This window comes from Empidonax traillii, unplaced genomic scaffold, assembly GCF_003031625.1.
Source record: "Empidonax traillii isolate 1590-97213 ecotype Southwest subspecies unplaced genomic scaffold, ASM303162v1 scaffold959:size240107, whole genome shotgun sequence".
Classification (NCBI taxonomy): Eukaryota; Metazoa; Chordata; class Aves; order Passeriformes; family Tyrannidae; genus Empidonax; species Empidonax traillii.
Genome location: NW_020956152.1, coordinates 145,294 through 163,572, shown reverse-complemented (window position 1 = coordinate 163,572; position 18,279 = coordinate 145,294). Strand labels below are relative to the sequence as shown.

The 18,279-nt window shown below is 41.4% G+C and overlaps 1 protein-coding gene across 1 annotated transcript in view; it reads left to right on the top strand.

Annotated features, from left to right (window-relative positions):
• The first annotated feature begins 2,580 nt into the window (after positions 1-2,580).
• CPA6 (carboxypeptidase A6) overlaps positions 2,581-18,279 on the top strand; it is an 80,260-nt gene continuing 64,561 nt past the window's right edge. Inside the window, exon 1 of the mRNA XM_027903435.1 lies at positions 2,581-2,666. Coding sequence (XP_027759236.1) covers positions 2,581-2,666 — 86 coding nt within the window. The remainder of the gene's footprint in view (positions 2,667-18,279) is intronic.

The window sequence follows — 18,279 nt, the reverse complement described above, 5'->3', positions numbered from 1 at the left end:
AGGACACTCTATGATCTTATTCTATATCTCAGTTTGCTCTCTCCTGTTCCCTCACAGGCTCTCATCACCTCCAAGCTGTACATCAGAACTCTTGGTGCTGGCAATTCCTCCTTTCAGTTCAAAGAAATGAAGGAAAAGAAACTCTGGTTTTCTTTGTCTCAAATCCTTTGCTTCGCTGGGTGCAAGTTTTATGGCCCCATCTTGTCAGGAAAGTAGACTTACCACATGTGTAACTTCCAGGCTCGACTACAGTCTTTTAATCCTTTCCTAGCTGCCAGCATGTCAGAGTTCCAGCCCTCCCTCCAGTCTGCCCTGTCACCTAGTACAATTTAAACTGGTGGATCAAAGAGAGACCGATGGATCTGTATAACCCTCATTATCCCTACCCCGTTAAAGTCTTTTTTGGTGCTTTGGAGGTATTTCTCTCTCCAGCTTCTCCATAGCTCTAAAAGTGTGCTTTTAAATTATTTTAAAAATTTATTTTAAACTGGCAGAAGTAATACATGTTAAGAAAGGTAGCGATACCTTTTTTTGTGTATTTATTCCCCATTGTGTTACTTTCCTTCACTATTTGGTTCTGAATTCCCTTTCTTTCTCACACCTTCTTGCATTTTACTTGCAGGGAATGTTGCAGAAAAGGAGGATTTAAGACTGAAAACTAGAGCCACAGAAGCCCATAATTACAGTCTCCCTAATTTAAATGGAGCCAAGTTTTCCTCTTGAAAGCAAAATTTTTAGAATAATAGCCAAACTATTCTGCAGACAGAAGCCAAAGTAAAACTGTTACTAACTCCAATAGAGCCAGGTTTTTATTCCAAAAGCATATATCTTAAGATAATAGAAAAACTTACATTTTTCAAACATTTAAATAATTTGGTGTATTATCGGATACACTTCAGGTGTAGCAAGGATACAACGTAAGAAAAGTAAATGTATGAAAAAAAGCAGTGGGGTGTGCTTCAAAAGTCAGTTACTTGACTTCATGACAGCAGACTTTCCCTTTGAAGTCACCTCTGAACTAGAATAGAACGTCTATTAAATAGGTGTTTGTAAAGCTAAAGCTACATTTATTACAAGACCGAAGACTCACTGAAAAGGTTTGGGGAGTTGTCTGTAGTAAATGGGAAGTGTTTTCCACAAGAGATATAAGCACACAAATTCCCCTCTACATATCTCACCAGAAATTAATTGGAGATTTTAAACAGGGTGTGTTGTGGGGGACGGGAAGCTCAAGGGAGAGAACACCAGTAACCAAACAGAAGGGAATAATCCTGCCCTGGACAAAGTCTTTTCCACCTCTAGACTCTATGACACAACTGGTGTCAGATGTGGTGCCAATATGAAAAAGAGACAAAGGAAAATGCTTGTTTGCCTTACAGCCAGAGAATATGAAGTGTGTGTGGTTTAATACAGTCCTTTTTTAAAAGGCTCCCTGTGTCTCCGAAACATTAACAGGGATTTACAGTAGTTCTCACACATGTTCAAATGTCAGCCAGTTTTATTTGTCTACAGCCCACTCATTCATTTTGCTTTCAGAGAGGCTGAGAACCAGTTGAGTTTGAAACACTTTTTGCTTCTTTTTAGAAAATTCAGGTATCAGAAAAGTATCAAAGGGGCCATCAATTTATTCCATATCGGCATCATATTTTTACCCACATTTTCTTTAACATGTCCTCCATGTGTTTTCTATAAACTACAATTATTTGCAGCAAAATTCTTCCCATTTTTATTGTTATTCCCAGTGCTCCATTGACTTGTTCTTTTGTGGATCTTTCACCCTCACCAGCGTGGAAAGGGGGCTGTAAACCCACAATTTTAAAAAGATGCTGTGATTTTATTTCGTCCTATTGTATCAGCCTCTCTTCCCTTCCCACTACCCAGATCCAAGATTTTTGGCCACACTGGTAACATGGAATCCCACTTTCTCCTCGCTTCGTGGCTCCCAATAGACTCTCCACCGCTTTTTGTTTTGTGGAAGTGTATCTCTGCCCTCTCATCAGCCTGAGCTCTTTTGCCCAGCCGGGGAAATCTCGCCGATAATCCCCCGATGCCACTGACCGCGCGTTAAGCGGCCCTTGGCCGGCTGCCTCGCCGCAGCACCTGCAGCCCGAGCCCTCCCCGCCGCGCCCCTCGTCCCTCCAGCGCCGAGGGAGCCGCCGTGCCCGCGGGGGGCTGCTCACCGCCGCCCGGCCCCTGCCAGCCCCCGGCTCCCCGCGGGGCAGGGTGGCGGCGGGGCCGCGCACCCCCCGCACCCCCAGCCCTCCCAGCCGGGCCCCTCCCCGCCCAGTCCCGTCCCCGTCCCGTCCCCGTGCCCAGGCGCGGCGGGGCTGCGGGCGACGCCCGTCCTCCCACGACTTTTCCCCCTCGCCGCCGGCGACCAGCAACATCTCCGAGAGCTCCGCTCCTCCGGCCCCGGCCCGGGCTTTGTGTGCGCGGCAGCAGCCGCCACCTGGGGCGGGCGCGGCGGCGGCGGCGGCGGTGGCCGTGCCTGTACCCGTGCCTGTACCCGTGCCTGTACCCGTGCCTGTACCCGTGCCTGTACCCCTGCCCGCGGTGGCGGTGCCGGCGCGGCCCCGCACGATGTCGCTCCGCGGGCTCCTGCCCCTTTGTCTGCTCTGCCTCCAGGCTGCGCTGCCGCTCCGCGGCCACCGCGGCCGCTACGCCGGGTAAGTCGCTCAGCCCGCTCCGCCCGCGGGGCAGCACCGCTTCTGGCCACGCACCCTCCGCGCCGCCCGCCAGAAGCGACCGGTGTGTCTGCGAGTTCGGGAGCCCCTTCCCGCTGCCGACCTGGCCGTGTGCTTTGCTGGCACTTGTAGCGTGTAGCTCTTGCTAGAGATCCTAGAGTGTCTGCTGGCAATAGGAAGGATGCTAACTAGGGGGAAAGGGAAAATGTTTTGGTGTCCTCGTGGAAAAAGAAATTGTGCTTATACGTTGCGGGGGGGGGGGGGGGGGGGAGAGTGGAAAAAGTTTTAGAGGCTCCACCGTGCTCTGCAGTGAATGAAGGTTTATATTTTCCTTCGGGGGACAATTTTACTGGAACTTGAATTTTTTTTTAAAAAAAGTTGAACAATGTACAGGCATATTATGGAATGCATAAAAAGCTCAAGCACTAAGGGAACTCGATTTACTGTAAGCAAGTGAAGACTGAGACTTTTAGATGTATTTCAAACTAGACTTTTTTCCGTATTTTGTTTTGATTTGAAGTCAAATTTTGTGTTAGAAAGGCAAAGTTTGAACTAAGCAGTAGTAAAAAGGTGAATTGTGGTATCATTGCTAGACTTTGCCTCCAAAGTGTATGGTTTTTGACCGGTTTAAAGACTTTGTTTTTAGAAAGTATTTAACATAAGAAGTTTACCATTAAAATGAAAATGCAGTCAAATTTAGGAGCATTAGAAGCCAGTGGCATCTGTTCACGTAGGGTATAAAATTCTTTCCAACTGACCAGTAAATTCCTCAGAATAAGCCTACTTCTCTGTGGTAGTAGGATGATGTATTATTCTTCTTGTTTTATTAGCCAAGCCAGGCATAGAAATTCCCCTACTAAAATGAAGTTTAAAAAAAACAAACATGCCCTAAGCTTCAAGGATTTGGTAATGTGATATGAAGTCATTCACCCCTAGGTCACTGTTAGTGATAGAAAGTAGTTAAAAAATTGACAACTGTGTTGCCATCTCTCTTCAGTTCCTCAGTTTCCAGTATCTGCCTGCACTGGGAAATCAAACAGGCCACCATGGTCGGGAGCCCTCCTGACAGTGCTGGAAAGGAGCAGGACAGAAAACTAAGCTGTTCTTTAAAGCCAGGGTGCTGCTCTAAGTTTTTTGCAGCAGCACTTCTCTCTCTGTGTGGATCCCGTAGCACTTGGCTGGGCTCATATAAATTTTTTTTAAATTCCAGGTTGTATTCAATTCATTTCCAGGTGGCATTGAGATGAGTAACACATTGTCAGTGCTGGTACTTAACTTTTTCTGAATGATAATTATATGAATTATCTACTAATTTATGGATGAGATGTCAAAACACACATTTTAATATCCTTTAGGTTTGGGCGAAATTGCCAACGATAATCAAGTTTGTTCAAATAGTAAAAGAGGCATGAAGATTCGGATATTGTACCTGTGCTCGTCTATGTGACTCACTGATTTTGTTTAAAGTTTTAGAAATTATTTTCTTGTTTAAGCGTTTCATGTTCCTGAGTTTGAATTCTCCCTTGTTGATTTCTGTTTTAAAGCTTCCACATAGACTCTAGTTAAAAAAAAAGAGGTTTCTCATCAGCTTCCAGAATTTGGGCAAGCATAACAAAAATCACCACTCCAAAAAAAAAGAAAAAAAAAAAAGGCTAGAGTTCATTATAAAAATCTCTTGGTCAACAGGCAATTGTACTAGGGGGGCAAAATACATTTACAAGTCTCGCTGAAAATGTGGGCAATATTTGAAACGGAAACCAGAATGTGTACTACATCTGTAGCACAAACTGGAAAAACAAGATAATATTTTTCCCACTCTACTAATATTTTCCATTTTCCGTTCTACTATCCTGGCATTATTCATGTCAATAAAAGATGATGGAAAATTAGTTAGAAATGGGATGAAGGTTTCTTCAGAATTATGAATATATCTTGTCCATCTGTCATCAACCCAGTGTCCTGAGCAGGGTCTTCTAATTTCTTCTGTGTGTGCCAGTGATTAGAAACAGTTGAGCAAGGATTGCCATTACTACTGAACCTGGCCGTCACTTAGGGGAAAAAAATGTTGGTAGGGTTTTTTTTGAGAAAGCCAGTGGGGAGGTGAATAGTTTTGTAATGTTCACCATTAAAAAGGGTGTCCCAACAAACTGACTTCATTGTGTGCTAAGAAATAGCTGTGAATCCTAATAATTTCTATCATGCCAGAAGCCGTACCATATAGGGGAAAGGCATAAAAAGGCAAAGGGATGAGAGAAAGAAAGAACAACCAAAAGAAAAAGCAATGGAAAGCATTTCTCATAAACTCAAGCCAGCACTATGAGGCACAGTGCAATTGTAGCTCTTTAGCTGAGTACTCAGGCTTTAATTAATTGGTATTGCACATATGTCTCCAAACTGTGTTCAGAGCAGGCCAGGTATGCCATATGGACATATCTTTATGTGTTCCAGATACCTTTGGGAAGTCAGCAAATAGTTGGGGAGCCTCAACAAAGATGAAGCAGCTCTCATGCCTGCTGAGGTCTTGCAAAGACTGGGGGACATACAGTTGTATTTGCCCTCTTCTGCCTCACAAAGCACGCAGTTCAACCTGCCTCTGTGCTCTTGTGCCTGAAGGAACTTAAGAGGAGCTGTCTAAAAGACACTGCTAATCAGCTACTCAACAGCAAGCTGAAAACTATACTCATACACACATTTTTTTCTTCTTGCATTTGCATGCTCTGTTCAAAGGTTCCAGGCAGATGGGCAAGAGGAAGACACACACGTCAAGGTTTGGACAGAGTAGATGAGGTATATTCAAGAGGATTTTTCAGGAGGCCTTTACCAGAAGTTCAAATAGAGGAAACAGGGATAACCAAATGTATGGGAACAGTTTAAGTGCCTGAAATAACCGAGAAAGCGAGGACTCTTTGGTCTCCAGTAGAAACAATTTAAGGCCTGACAGGTGTCTACAAACTTTGATTAACATGGACCTAATGGATAGACATCAGTTGTTCACTGTTTTTTCCAGTTACAAGAAGCAGGAGACATAAAAGGAATCTAGTAGGAACCAGGTTGAGACCTGTGGAAATCCTTGCTGAAGGATTTGAAATGTTTACAAGGACTCAAGGGGGCTTGACAGATCCATAAAAGGACAAGTTGCTGGATAAGATACTGAAATACATTTAGCCCAGATCACTGCTTTGGTATGTTGGGAGAGTAGTTTTGCCTCACCCTTTTGCTTCATTATTACTCTTCCTTTGGTTCTTGTCTGTTTACAGTTTGTTTACAGAGTAAGGTCCTGCTGCAGCAGATGTAGTTTGGGGATTTTTTTTTACCAAATGCAGCAATCTTCCTACTCTTAGGAATCCTATGAAGAAGGAGATGGCTTCCTATTAGCAGGTTAAGATTCTTTGCAAGTCACCGCTTTGACCTTTTTACTTCAGCTCATCTACCTCCACCTGTACACGGTGGTTTGGCATGTTCCTTCCAATTTCTCCTGCACTTTTTGTCCTTCCAAAGCCTTTTCAGAAGTGTGCCTCATCTCACCTCTTCTCTCACCTGCAAATAACCAAGAGCAGGCAAAGGCTGAAAAAACTTGGCCAGTCCTTCACTAAGGTTTTTGATGCAGGATTTGGAGTCTTTTTAAATATTGGATCATGATGATAACTCCCCCTAAATGTTATGCTTTTGTGGGTTGCAGTACTGCAGATAATTATCATTTCTCTTGGTCAGATGAAGGCTATACTACATGCTTACATTATTGTGTAACAACTACATAAAATAATCTGGTAGTGATATAGATAGCAAGGAAACAGTAAAGAAATGTTCTGTAATCCAAGATATAATGTGCTGTAGCTACTTTGACATTACATCCTGAAAACTGCATAAACCATCTGTTCATGTAGATAAGGACAGATATCAAATCTGAGAGCATTCAGCAAATTTCAGGTATTTTAATGCCCATTAATACCCCTACATACCATAACTGATCCCACAATACCTTACACACAATGGCTGGCAATTGTTCTGTCTCATGGAAAAAACACATAGGAGTGTGACGAAAATGAGTTGAGGGAATTGAGAAGTGGAAAGGAACTCCTCTTATGATATTCCCTCTCAGATTTTTTCCAAATGTTTTAATCAGGGACTAAAAGCTCTGCTGTGTAAAAAAAGTTCTTTTTCCCTGCTTCTCAGCTCTCCTTCCCCACCCCCAAGTCAAAGCAAAATGTCATGCACAAACTAGCAAAAAAGCATTTGGAATTACCACCACCAGAATGAGACGGAAGGCAATCATATTCATTCAGACGAAAACCACACTTAGTGCATCCATGAATGGTGTCAAGGAGCTTCTCAAATGTGAAAAGCTGTGAGCTCTCTAGCACAAGCGGTATTAAGCATCCTTTTATTTAAATAACCAATAATTCTATAATCAAAGCACCACTGCTTCCTAAAAGAGCACAGATCAGTGAAATCCACAACAGCTCTGGGACCCCTATACCTGTTCTTGAACCAGCACTGTAGCTCTACTTCTGTGCTTTCTCATCACCTGATATTCCCCCTGCACAGTAACGTTTATGTTCTACAGGAAAAAAAAATACTGCCAAGTTTTGATTCTTTTTCTCCTCTATGCCAAGCATGATAAATTTACCTTTTAAAGCTTGTCTGCCCTCTCGTTATAAATGAGAAATATGAAGTGCTCTTTCTTTCCTTCTTTTATTGTTTTTTTGGGGGAGTTTTTTGTGTTGTTTTTGGGGGGTTTTTTTTGAGGGGGCAGGGTTTTTTTTGTTTGGTTGGTTTTTGGTTTTGGGGGGTTTTTGTTTGGTTGTTTTTTGTTTGGTTGGGGTTTTTTTGTTGTTTTGGTAATAATTGGAACAACGGTGCACATCCACATTACCCAGGTGAAGCGCATGCCAGGCAAGGAGGCTCCTAATTTATTATGGCTGTGTCTAAACTGACCTGCACCTTCGTGTTACCATGTGAGCCTGGTTCCTGTACTTGTTCAAATTGGGACTCCATTGACTGGTGTTGTGGTTTCTGGCCTCTGGAGGTGGAAGAGATGGGCAAAAAATCACTGGGAGTAAAGGAAGACGTAAAAAATCAGGGCATGGGCAAAGCTTGCATCCATACTTAGGAGCCCTGAACCTTTCCTAGGTTTCCTACATTATGTGCAACCTATGGTCTGCCAGTAAAAATGATTCTTTTGGAAGTGTAAAACCAGTTCCAGTAAACACTTACTCTTTCCTCATTTTTAAAAGTATATATGTTACAAATGGGAATGTAGTGTAGTGTGAAAGAAAATTCATTTTCAGGCTTGATTTTGAATCCAACAGTTATGTTCTGCAAAAAACAGGATACGTCTAAAATGTACTTAGAAAAAGATACTTCTAAAAATAAAGAACTCACATATGAAATCTGTCTAGACCCTCAGTCTAAAGCATCCACTTTGAATAAACCAGTTTCACTGTCTCATGAAAATAATCAGGCGAAGAAATACAGCTTTTCTCAGAGCTTCTGGTACTAGTTGCAGGGAACTCCAAAGCTCCTATTTCTATACTATATTCACTTCCAGATGCTGCTGCTGTGGATTCACTCTCCCAGAGTCACTTCTAGACTTCTTAAAGTGAAGTTCTCAACTATGAATGTTTTGTACAGGACTTAACAAGCACTTAACAGGGGACAGACACTGTATAAATTGCACACATACTGATTTTTTTTATTTTATTTTAAAAAACAGAATCTAAAATATGTGAGCAATTCACGCAAAAGACAGTGGAACCTACTTGTAGGTTCCTTCCAGAAGGAAAATCACGGTTCTGGAAGGAGCCAATTTGAAAAAAGGAGGGTAAAAATCTGCTTTTCTTGAATACATTGCTAACAATTTGTAAGGAACCCTTAGTTTCATACACTGCTTACAGCTGTATCACACAGTGCACAGGATAGTAATAAACAGGATGCCACGTCTCATCGCCTGAAACTCTAGTATCTATAAAATGTCATCTCTGTGTCTGAAATGGCCTTACATGGTCAAAATGCTATAGGAAACATGTACTGCTCTATCCAGTTAAAGGTGAGTGGCCACCATTAATCATTTCTCACTATCTCCAGAAGGTAAACTCTGTCAACTCTCTTTTGCAGAACTGCCCTTCACTTACATTTTCTCAATTTTACTTCTGAATACATAACAGAAAATGTACTCCCTCTTCTGCAGTAGAAAGTAGTATTTAAGAGGGCATTGTGGGCATAATATTCAGGCAAAATTCAATAAATAAACAGTTCTATTGGTCATATATTGGGCATCTCTTCAGTTCCATAAGCAAAACCTGCTCTGTGAGCATGCATATAGCAGTAAAAACTGAAAACACCAGTGTGGATCAACAGTCAGTATTTTTAATGCTCAGGAAATATGATTTGTTTTGCTCTCAGGCTGTAGATAAAGATAATTTTTTTCTGTTATTTGACCTCTACACAAAAATAAAATTAAAAAATCCCATTAAAATAAACAGTATCGTTACTGTCCCTTGCCCACCTACCTTACCTGTTTATGTTATTGGTATTACGTTTCATGCAGAAAACAACGTTCACTGAAAACTGTACTCTCTGTTCTGTTTGCAAAAATAAGCAGGTTTAGTTGCAAAATTAGAACCAATAATTACATTTATACATTAGACCCTCTCTGAAAACCCTGCTGCAGGCAAAACTCCTTGCAGAACTCAACAGGATTTTTGCAGGTCTCAAATTTGCAGGAACAAATCCACAGTCAGCAAACTTCTGGACACAATTAAACCCAATCCCAATTCTGACTTAAAGGCTTTGGTCACAGGACTGAACACAGAATACAAAGTTGTGGTTCTGGTTTGATGTCGGTGTTACAGCAAAACATGCATGAATTTCAAGGGGGCTACTAGTTTGCACCTCAGTATATCAGATTAGAATCGGACCTTAAACTGATAGTAAGAAAAGCCTCTGTGAAGAAAACTCTAAAACTGCATTTTGTGCAAGGCATCTGAGGGTAGGTGAGCCAGAGTACTCAGACATGAATGGGAATAACATATTCCATTTTTTCTAATATTCTGCACCTTGAACTTGCAAATGAGAAGGAAGGGATGGGGACTGGAATCCAGCAATGGACAGGCAGCACAAACCCTTTCTTTCTCATTGTGTCTGCTCTGTGCAGGCTGAATGCTCTGGAGTACAAGGTTCTGCTGACCCTTTTCTTCCTCTGGGGAACAATGGGACTTAAAGTTTATGTTTATTTAAAGAGAAGCCACACCATAAATTTACCAGACAAAGCAATACAAAGAAAAGCATTTGCTAAGGGGGAGATGTTCTAGATTGCTTCAATACAGCCATGGATAAAACAGATGTATCTTACCAAATCAAAACAGTTCTTCTTTTCTTTATATTCTGCAGCTCAGTTAAGGCCACTATACAGGGGAGACTACCAAAGCTGGGCTTTGAAAGTCAGTTCATAGGGGGTTTATTACAGTAAAGTTATTCTAAGAAAAACTTATTGTTTCTTACATCATACTGTATTTCAAATATCTTCAGAAGAAAAACAATACAGTTAGCAGCACCTCATGGTTGACTCAGAAAATAAAAAGAAGCTCTTTTTAATTTATATTAAAAATAAATTCTGGGTGTTCACAGACCAGAAAGCCAGGCATATCCTGGGCCGCATCAAGTGTGGCCAGCAGGTCTAGGGGGGTGATTCTACCTATCTACTCTGCTCTTGTGAGACCCCACCTGGAGTGCTCCAGTACATCCGTCTCAGGGTCCCCAGCACAGGAAAGACATAGACCTGCTGGAGTGACTATGTGAAGGGCCACAAAAATGGTCAGAGGGCTGGAATATCTCTTCTCTTTTGAAAGGCTGTGAGAGTTGCGATTGTTCAGCCTGAAGAAGACTGAAGTGAGACCTCATTGCTGCCTTTCAACACATTAAGGGGGCTTTTAAGACAAATGAGGACAAACTTTTTAGCAGGGCCTGTAACAATTGGATAAGAGGTAATGGTTTTATACTAAAAGAGGGGATATTTAGACTAGATGTATGAAATAAACCTTTTACGATGTAGTGAAATATTGGAACAGCTCTTGTTGGCCAGGGCTGTGTTCAACCTGACCTTAAAGGTTTCCAGGTCAAGTGGTTAAGGCGCGGCGCTGTCAATGCCGAGACCCGGGTTCGATTCCCGGTCAGGACACTCCCCGGGCAGATGGAGCTCGCTAGCCCTGTAAGGCAATCCATCTACGTCCTGAGGACCTCGCTGCCACCGTCCAAGCGTGCTTGGCCCCGGCAGATGAACCTCAGGATTAAAGGGTGGGCTCAGTTCCACACACACTGTGTCTCACCTAAAAAATCCAGTGCTCAGGCTGGAAGGTGTAAAGACCTTCCCCGGTTCTTTGTTCACGAAGACTGGCCATTATTAAAGGTTTCCAGGGATGGATCACCTACCACATCTCTGGGCAACCTAAACTAGTGAAAGATGTCCCTGCAGAGGGGTTGGACTAGATGGCCTTTAAAGGTCCCTTCCAACCCAAACTATTCTAAATTACTTTAGCAGGCTTGATGGAAAATTGGTGCACTCTTTGATTTACTTCACCTTACTCCTAGCAAGGTTACCACCAGATGCTACTCTAAGGCTGCAGTGCACTCACACAGCCAAACCCCACTAACCCCACTAATAGCCACCTGCTGCCAGGGCAGTCGGTCGTGCTCCTGCTGTTCCAAATGTGCACCCTCTGCTCGGTGAGTGGCACTCCTACACCTACAGCAAGCTAATTGCAGGAGCAAGAGAGCAAAAAAACCACTTCTTCCTCTTCCCCCCCCCCCTCCCACCCCCGGACAAACTGACAGCTTGTCAGGCTGTGATCTGGCTGCTGCAGAGCTTCTGGGGTGTTTCTGTTGGCACAGGGAAGGGGCAGGACTGGCTGTTTTTTTGGTACCTGCCTGTGTACCTCAAGCCTGTCAGTCTCCCTGTGCAGATATGAACTGGAGACAGCTGCCTGAAACCAGTTAATTTCAGGTGTGTATTCCAAGGAGCACACCGTGCATTTATCTTGGCAGAATTTGGCTTCTTGATCAGTCCCAGCTCCCAGATTCCCCTCCAGACCTATGTCTGAGGAACAATCACTAATGAATGTTTCAGGCTCACAGAGGGAATAATAGCATGCAGGCTATTTTCATTTTCAAATAAGCACCTTCCTGAAAGTGCAAAACCAAAGAAGAATTTAACTGTGGTACTAGCCATCATCCCCTGTGTTTTTTTTTGAAGCAAAGGGATTTCACCATTCCTAATGTCTGAAGAAGCTATAAGTCCTTCTTTATATAACAATCAAGACTGATGTGATAGTGTGTAAAGAAAAATAACATCTTCAATAAATTTGTTAAATAGGTTGGTGTTAGGCAAATAATATCTATGCATGTCAAGGAAACAGTGAAGACATTTAATTGTGTGTTTTATTAAGAGCTCTGCCTTTTTCATCTTGATGCAGTTTCAACAGGGAAATAAACCTTGGGCTCACTTGAACTGTATAACAGAGGCAGCCAAGAACATGCTCTGCCCAAAATTTATACCAAATAACAAGAGTCACCATGTAAGCACGGTGCCAAGTCTGGGCTGCTAAGTCAAGTGTCTCGGCAGAATGAGCTCTTGTCCTTGCCGGCAGTACACAGTGTAAACACACCCGGTGGCACAAAGACAGCACAGCATGTCCTTATCCTACTTGGTTATCAACAGGCTGGATCCCTGATCCATCTGGCTATGGCAGTGACAATGCTAAAAAATGTATATGGAGATCATTAATAGAACATAAAGTCTGAGTAATTTGCTTTCTTTGTGAAAAATTAAATAGTTTCACCTGCAGTTTGTTCAGTTGAGGTTCTTTTGTTTTGCTTTTAGCCAGAGCAGCTTACTTTTGATATAGTCAAACATAATCATGTTTTGATATAGCCAGAAAAAAGGCTTCAGAGGAAATCAAAGCATTTGAGTATAAAGGGTAAAAGCTTTTATATTCACTATCCAGCAGCTTTTAAATAATTTCTCATGTATTTTGGGGGGCCTAGCCTAGAATGTTAACTGCAGTGTAATATGTAATTATGCAGGTTTTGATCCCTACTGCAAAAATTGTCCCTGTTCAACACTAAGTTGTCCTGAGAGAGAGTGGCTCTCCCTCCAAAGTGTCTGCAAGGAGTGAGAAACTCAGGAACTAAAGGCTTCTCTGCTCAGACCACATCTTGTGAGGAACCCTGTCTGCTTGGCATAGGCTGTCCAGTTTCTGAGCACATTTGGTGTATCATATCTCTCAGAGGCCCCAGACAAAGGAACATTAACTGGTCATAGAATCATAGAACCATAGAATTAAGTTGGAAAAGACCCTTAAGATCATTGATTCCAACTGTTAACTGAACACTGCAAAGTCCACCACTAAACCATGTTCCTAAGCACCACACCTACGTGTCTTTTAAACACCTCCAGGGATGGTGACTCATCCAGTTCCCTGAGCAGCCTATTCCAGTGCTTGACCTTTCAGTGAAGAAATTTTTCCTTCATCCTCTCTCAGACAGATACATGACAAAGACACTGATCTAGTCTTGTCAGACAGGTCTGGGCCAACATGGAGACAGAAATGTGGATATTTCAAGCTCAAATAGGGTGAGGGAGGACTCAGGGGCTTCAGCCTTTCCTCCTGTCTACAGCATATGTTTGTCACATGAAATAGTTATATCTCTCAAGGCCTTGCATCTAGCTTCACCTGCAAAAAATCTATATCAAATTAGGAAATAGATGTCCAGAAGCAAGTTAGCAGGTGTCACAGACCCGGGGGCTACAGAACCATCAATGCACCCCCATTAGCATCTGCTCCCTCTATGTATGCTTAGTCCTTAGCTAGTGGCTGGTGTGCAACCCACCAGTGTGTTATTTTTCCTACGTCCATCCCTCTTTCCTTGGACCTATCATCTCTTCTCCATAGTATAACTGATGGTTTTTTGACTATATGGTGAGTGATGGACAAAGAGGCACCCCAGAAGACTGATTGTCAGCACAGGCTGCCCCTGCTGACCAAGATGAAGAACAATATGTAACCATTAGCATGTATCACCCATAAACAAATGGGAACACAATTAAAAACCATAGAAAGATTAAATAGCTTAAGCCTCTGGGAGATCACGGAAAAGTGAAGTCAAGTCAGTTTCCTACGAGACAAGCAGTCACTGTAAACTAGCGCTCAAGATGAGTTAAACCTTATGTCTGTTTTTTATGATGGGCAACCTCTCCGAATCCTATAAAAGCCCCATGGAGCAATGGTGGGTGAAGGGCTCCATGGAGCAGGAAAACATAACCTTTTGCTTCTGCTGAATGAAACTGCAAGTGTGAGGGGAAAACCCACAGATTTTACCTTGTCAGATGAGATCAGTCCTACTAATTTGCAGACAGCGAGACATTTCCATGAAACAGTTTGGGGTGCAGAATTGTAGAGAACGAGGCATCCGCACTGTGCTCTGTGAAATCTGATCTTTCTACATTGTTTGTCTTTAATCCAGTGACCATTATCTCTGTTGAAAAAAATACATGTAAGCTTTTATGTATAGCAGCTACACTGGGGGTGGTCTTTGAATTAGAAGGCATGTGGTTGCAGAGCCTGAAGCAAGTCACGCTACTGTAGCCTGCACTGTTATACTGGGAAAAAAGAGGCAAAAAAACCCAAAAAGCATTCTTCTGGATGCTTGAAGAAGACAGGACTCTGAGAACTAGGAGGTCTGAGGAAAGAGGTTTCTAATATTCAGGTGTATTTACTGTGAAGTGGCATTAGCTGAGGGAAGAGATGTACATTTTAAACATTTAAATGTTTAATTCTACAAGTAATGGATCTACCTGATTTCAGTTATCTTGTTGGAGCTAATGAAATACAGTATTAATAGAGTAGCTAATAGCTGACCAATAAAAATGTAAAATAATAATTCTGTTAAAATATAAAATAAATAAAACAACAAAAAAAATATTTTATGCAGGGATCTAACTGGGAGGACCAGTTTCAGAGCAGGCAATGGAAAAAGTAATTCTTAGGGTGTATTTAGCAACCCAAGTCCCTCTGCTCCTCTGGAAAACATTACTTTTTGCTTGAGGAAAAAATAAGACAAACTTCAAGCAAACAAATGAGGAATTTTTAAATTAGTTGTTGTATAAAGAACTTTGCTTCTTACAAGAATGAATAAATAAATGGGTGAATTTGAGGGGAGTTTTTTTAAGTTATAAAATTGCATACAGAGTATTTATTTTTAAACTAGATGGCTATAAAACTCCAGATGTTGTACAGTGAAGTAATCTCAGAACAAAACTGGAATCTGATGTCTGTGAGGAACATGCAGATGCTCGCTTTTAGCAGTGACGTCTTGCTCATAAAACAAGGACAACCAAACACCCTTCACCGCATTCAAGACTTGTGTCCCCACTGCTTGTAGGGTTTTGTTGTTTGAAGGTTAATTATTACTCATGGGAAACAAGGAAGAGAGGGTTTTAAATTACAGTTTATGAAGAAAGAAGTAAGAGTTGTCTTATGGCGGGGATTATCTGAAGCAAATGTTGCCTCTTGGTGTGGCAGCAAAAGTCAAAGAGGCCTTTGCTGTTTTGGCAACACGTCATCCTCATATATGGCTTAGGTCGCTCCCCTCTATTTTACAAAAGCAAAAATGGAAGTACAACAAAAAGATATATTTTTCGTTTCATATGGAAAAAACAAAATTCTGATATAAAAGCAAAGTATCACCTCATACCTTGTGCTGCTTCTTGCATAATATAAGTTTTTTGGCAGCTTGTTCTTAGCCATGGAGCATGCCAACTCCATTTTCCATGAAACTTTATGTAATGATGGCTGATCACAAAAAGAGTATAATGAGAAAGAAGATGCAGAAATATGGAGCCAACAATTTAATGGTTTTGTAAAGCTCTAAATTTGTGTGATATTAATTCACACGGCATGTCAAGTGTAGCTCAGAGTGAACGTATTTTGCCCATCCCAGCTTTATAGACTGAAATAATTGCAAATGGAAGTTAATTCACCTTATTATTTTTCCAGTATACAATGTAATAAAGAAAATTTAAATTGTAAGTGTATAAAAACAGAGAATGTATTTTCATCTGGTTTTTTAAAAATAATGTAACATCAAAAATAAACACAACTCTGTATTTGGCTTTTGATTATAGCATTTAGTGGACATGTCCTGTTGTTGCTAATTTCCAGAAAAAAATCTTCCTTTTATAATTTTGGTAAATCCCATTCCTTCAGGCATATCGAAGCAGCTGTCCTCTTCTAGGACAAAATGTAATGCAAGGCTGAGGTTCAATATTGTTCACAGGTTTCAAAATTTGTGCACTCGAGACAGCATAAGATAATACAAACATTATGTATTTCTTCATCTGAAATTTCATCTCCCTTTTCTAGGTCATTTCGATCAAATTGAGTTACATCCTACTTACCCGCCAAAAGCTCAGCACAATTAAATAGACCAACCAAATCTTTACCTTCCCTAGTACAGCATTTTTCCTTTAGATGGGGAGCAAGTACATTGGAGGCTCTGTCTCATAAAATCACTGGGTGCTACGGCAGCAGAAGCAGATTTCTAGCAAAAATGCTGCCTGGGGGACATTTCTTAGCAAGCAACAGCTCCCTGGTGGAAATAGCATTTGGCATCAAAAGTTGTTTCACAGAAGGCCTGCGTACACAGTTTCTCAGTTGTCTTTTTCAAAGGACCTTTCCTTTTGCTGGCTCTGCAGGTGCTGAGCTGAGATTACAGCCTGCTGTGTAAAATCCTGCCCCTTTTCCTCATACCTGCCTCTCCGTTCTCACACCCTTTCTACTTCGTTGTCCTCATGTCTCATCGTAAACAGCCTGCAGAGCTGTTCTGGGTAGGGACTGAGGCATTTTATTACCTGCTGGATCAGCAGATAATTTCTTTGTTGTTGTGTGACTGCATTTTAATCAGGTAAGAGCAGTTTCAGCTCTAAAATGGGTCTTTTGGACAGTTTTGCCCTACACAGGTGAAAATAAGCTTAAATTTTTTTTATTATTATTAATGTTTTCATTCTAGGGGATTTGTTTTCAGTTGGGCAGAGGGCAAGAAATGCTGATGAGATGATTTGTTTAAGGAGTTAGCAGTTCTCTTCAGCATTTCAATAATTTTTGTGAATTACTGTAGCAGGAAAAAAAAATCACACTTGGGAAATTTCTGTGAAGTATCAACAGAAAAAGCTCCATTTCATAACATGTTGAGTTCATATGAGCAAGGCTGAGAAATATCTTATACCTGAGTACAAAGCCCTACTGACACCCTCTGAACTTGGTATCTTGCTCTCCTATTCTCCTGGATCCCTCTGGATTTTCCTGGTTTATTTGCTTGGTTTTGGTAGTTCTTGGGGTGTGAGAGTTAGAGATAGGGATCAATAAAGAGGGGAGTAAGCAGGCGGCCATAAACAATAGCTCTAAGATATTATCTATGCTGTTTGTTTCAATCCAATGTAGCTCACATCCTGGATGAAGTGGTAGCAATGTCCTTTTTCACTAAAAATTACAACTATTTTTCATGCATTCACACAAATATGTACATCAACATTTCTGAAATGGGGAAGTCGTCCATAACCCTTGAAACCTGGTAAGTCAAAGCAACACACAGAAAGGTAACTGTCTTTCACACAGAAAGCATGAGCAGCATGATGTCATTCAGTTAGGTAGACTAAACATTCTGTCTTTTCTAGATAAAAACTATAAAACCTTTAGAAACATTTACTGTATCAGGTATCCAATGAAAATTACAGTAATAAATCTGAGATGTATAAGAAACCATATTCCCAGGACAATTACAGAACGCCCTAGGCATTTACTGTCTGCCTGCTCTTAGGCAGAACATGTTTATACCATGTTTCATAAATCCAACTTCTGCAGCATGGAGTGGTTTATTCTAAGAGCACAGCAGTGAATTGTCTAAACAAAATGAATGACATTAAACCTCAAATGGCAAGTTTGGTATTTTGGTGACAAAGGCGCAATACTTTGAGGAGATCTCTGCATTTGTGGTTTGTCTTAGTTTAGCAAACTATATTCCAGATTGATGTTTGACAAATAATCAGTGTGGTAATGCTTTTTAACAATCAAGTAATAAACAAATGTAATGTCATGTCTCAAGAAATCAGCTGTAAGTTGTTTTAACAGTGCATAAAACATCTGTTTATTACCACAGATGCCACATGGCTCCAGCTGGCACTAATGGGATTTGCCGTGTGTTGTCAGTGTACTGCGTCTTTCCAAGTAGCCCCTTCACCATCTTCAGTGGCTTCTCCCAGTAGAAGAGCCAAAATCATTATGTCACATTCAGCATGACTAGTCCAAGCCATAACTCAGTTGTAACCACACCTCGAACTTTGAAAACACAGAGTTGCTGCTTTTCCAGTTGGGAGTTTTGGGAAGGCAGCCAAGGTACTGCAGGGAGGTTTTGATAGAATTGCAACAATAAAATCAGAATTCAGCCAAAAAATGAATGCTCCTTAATTTGAGGGAAAAGTGATTACCGGGCAAATAGGACAGATTTTCCCAAGTTCCAGTTCAGAGCGTTAAGCCTTTTTTTTACG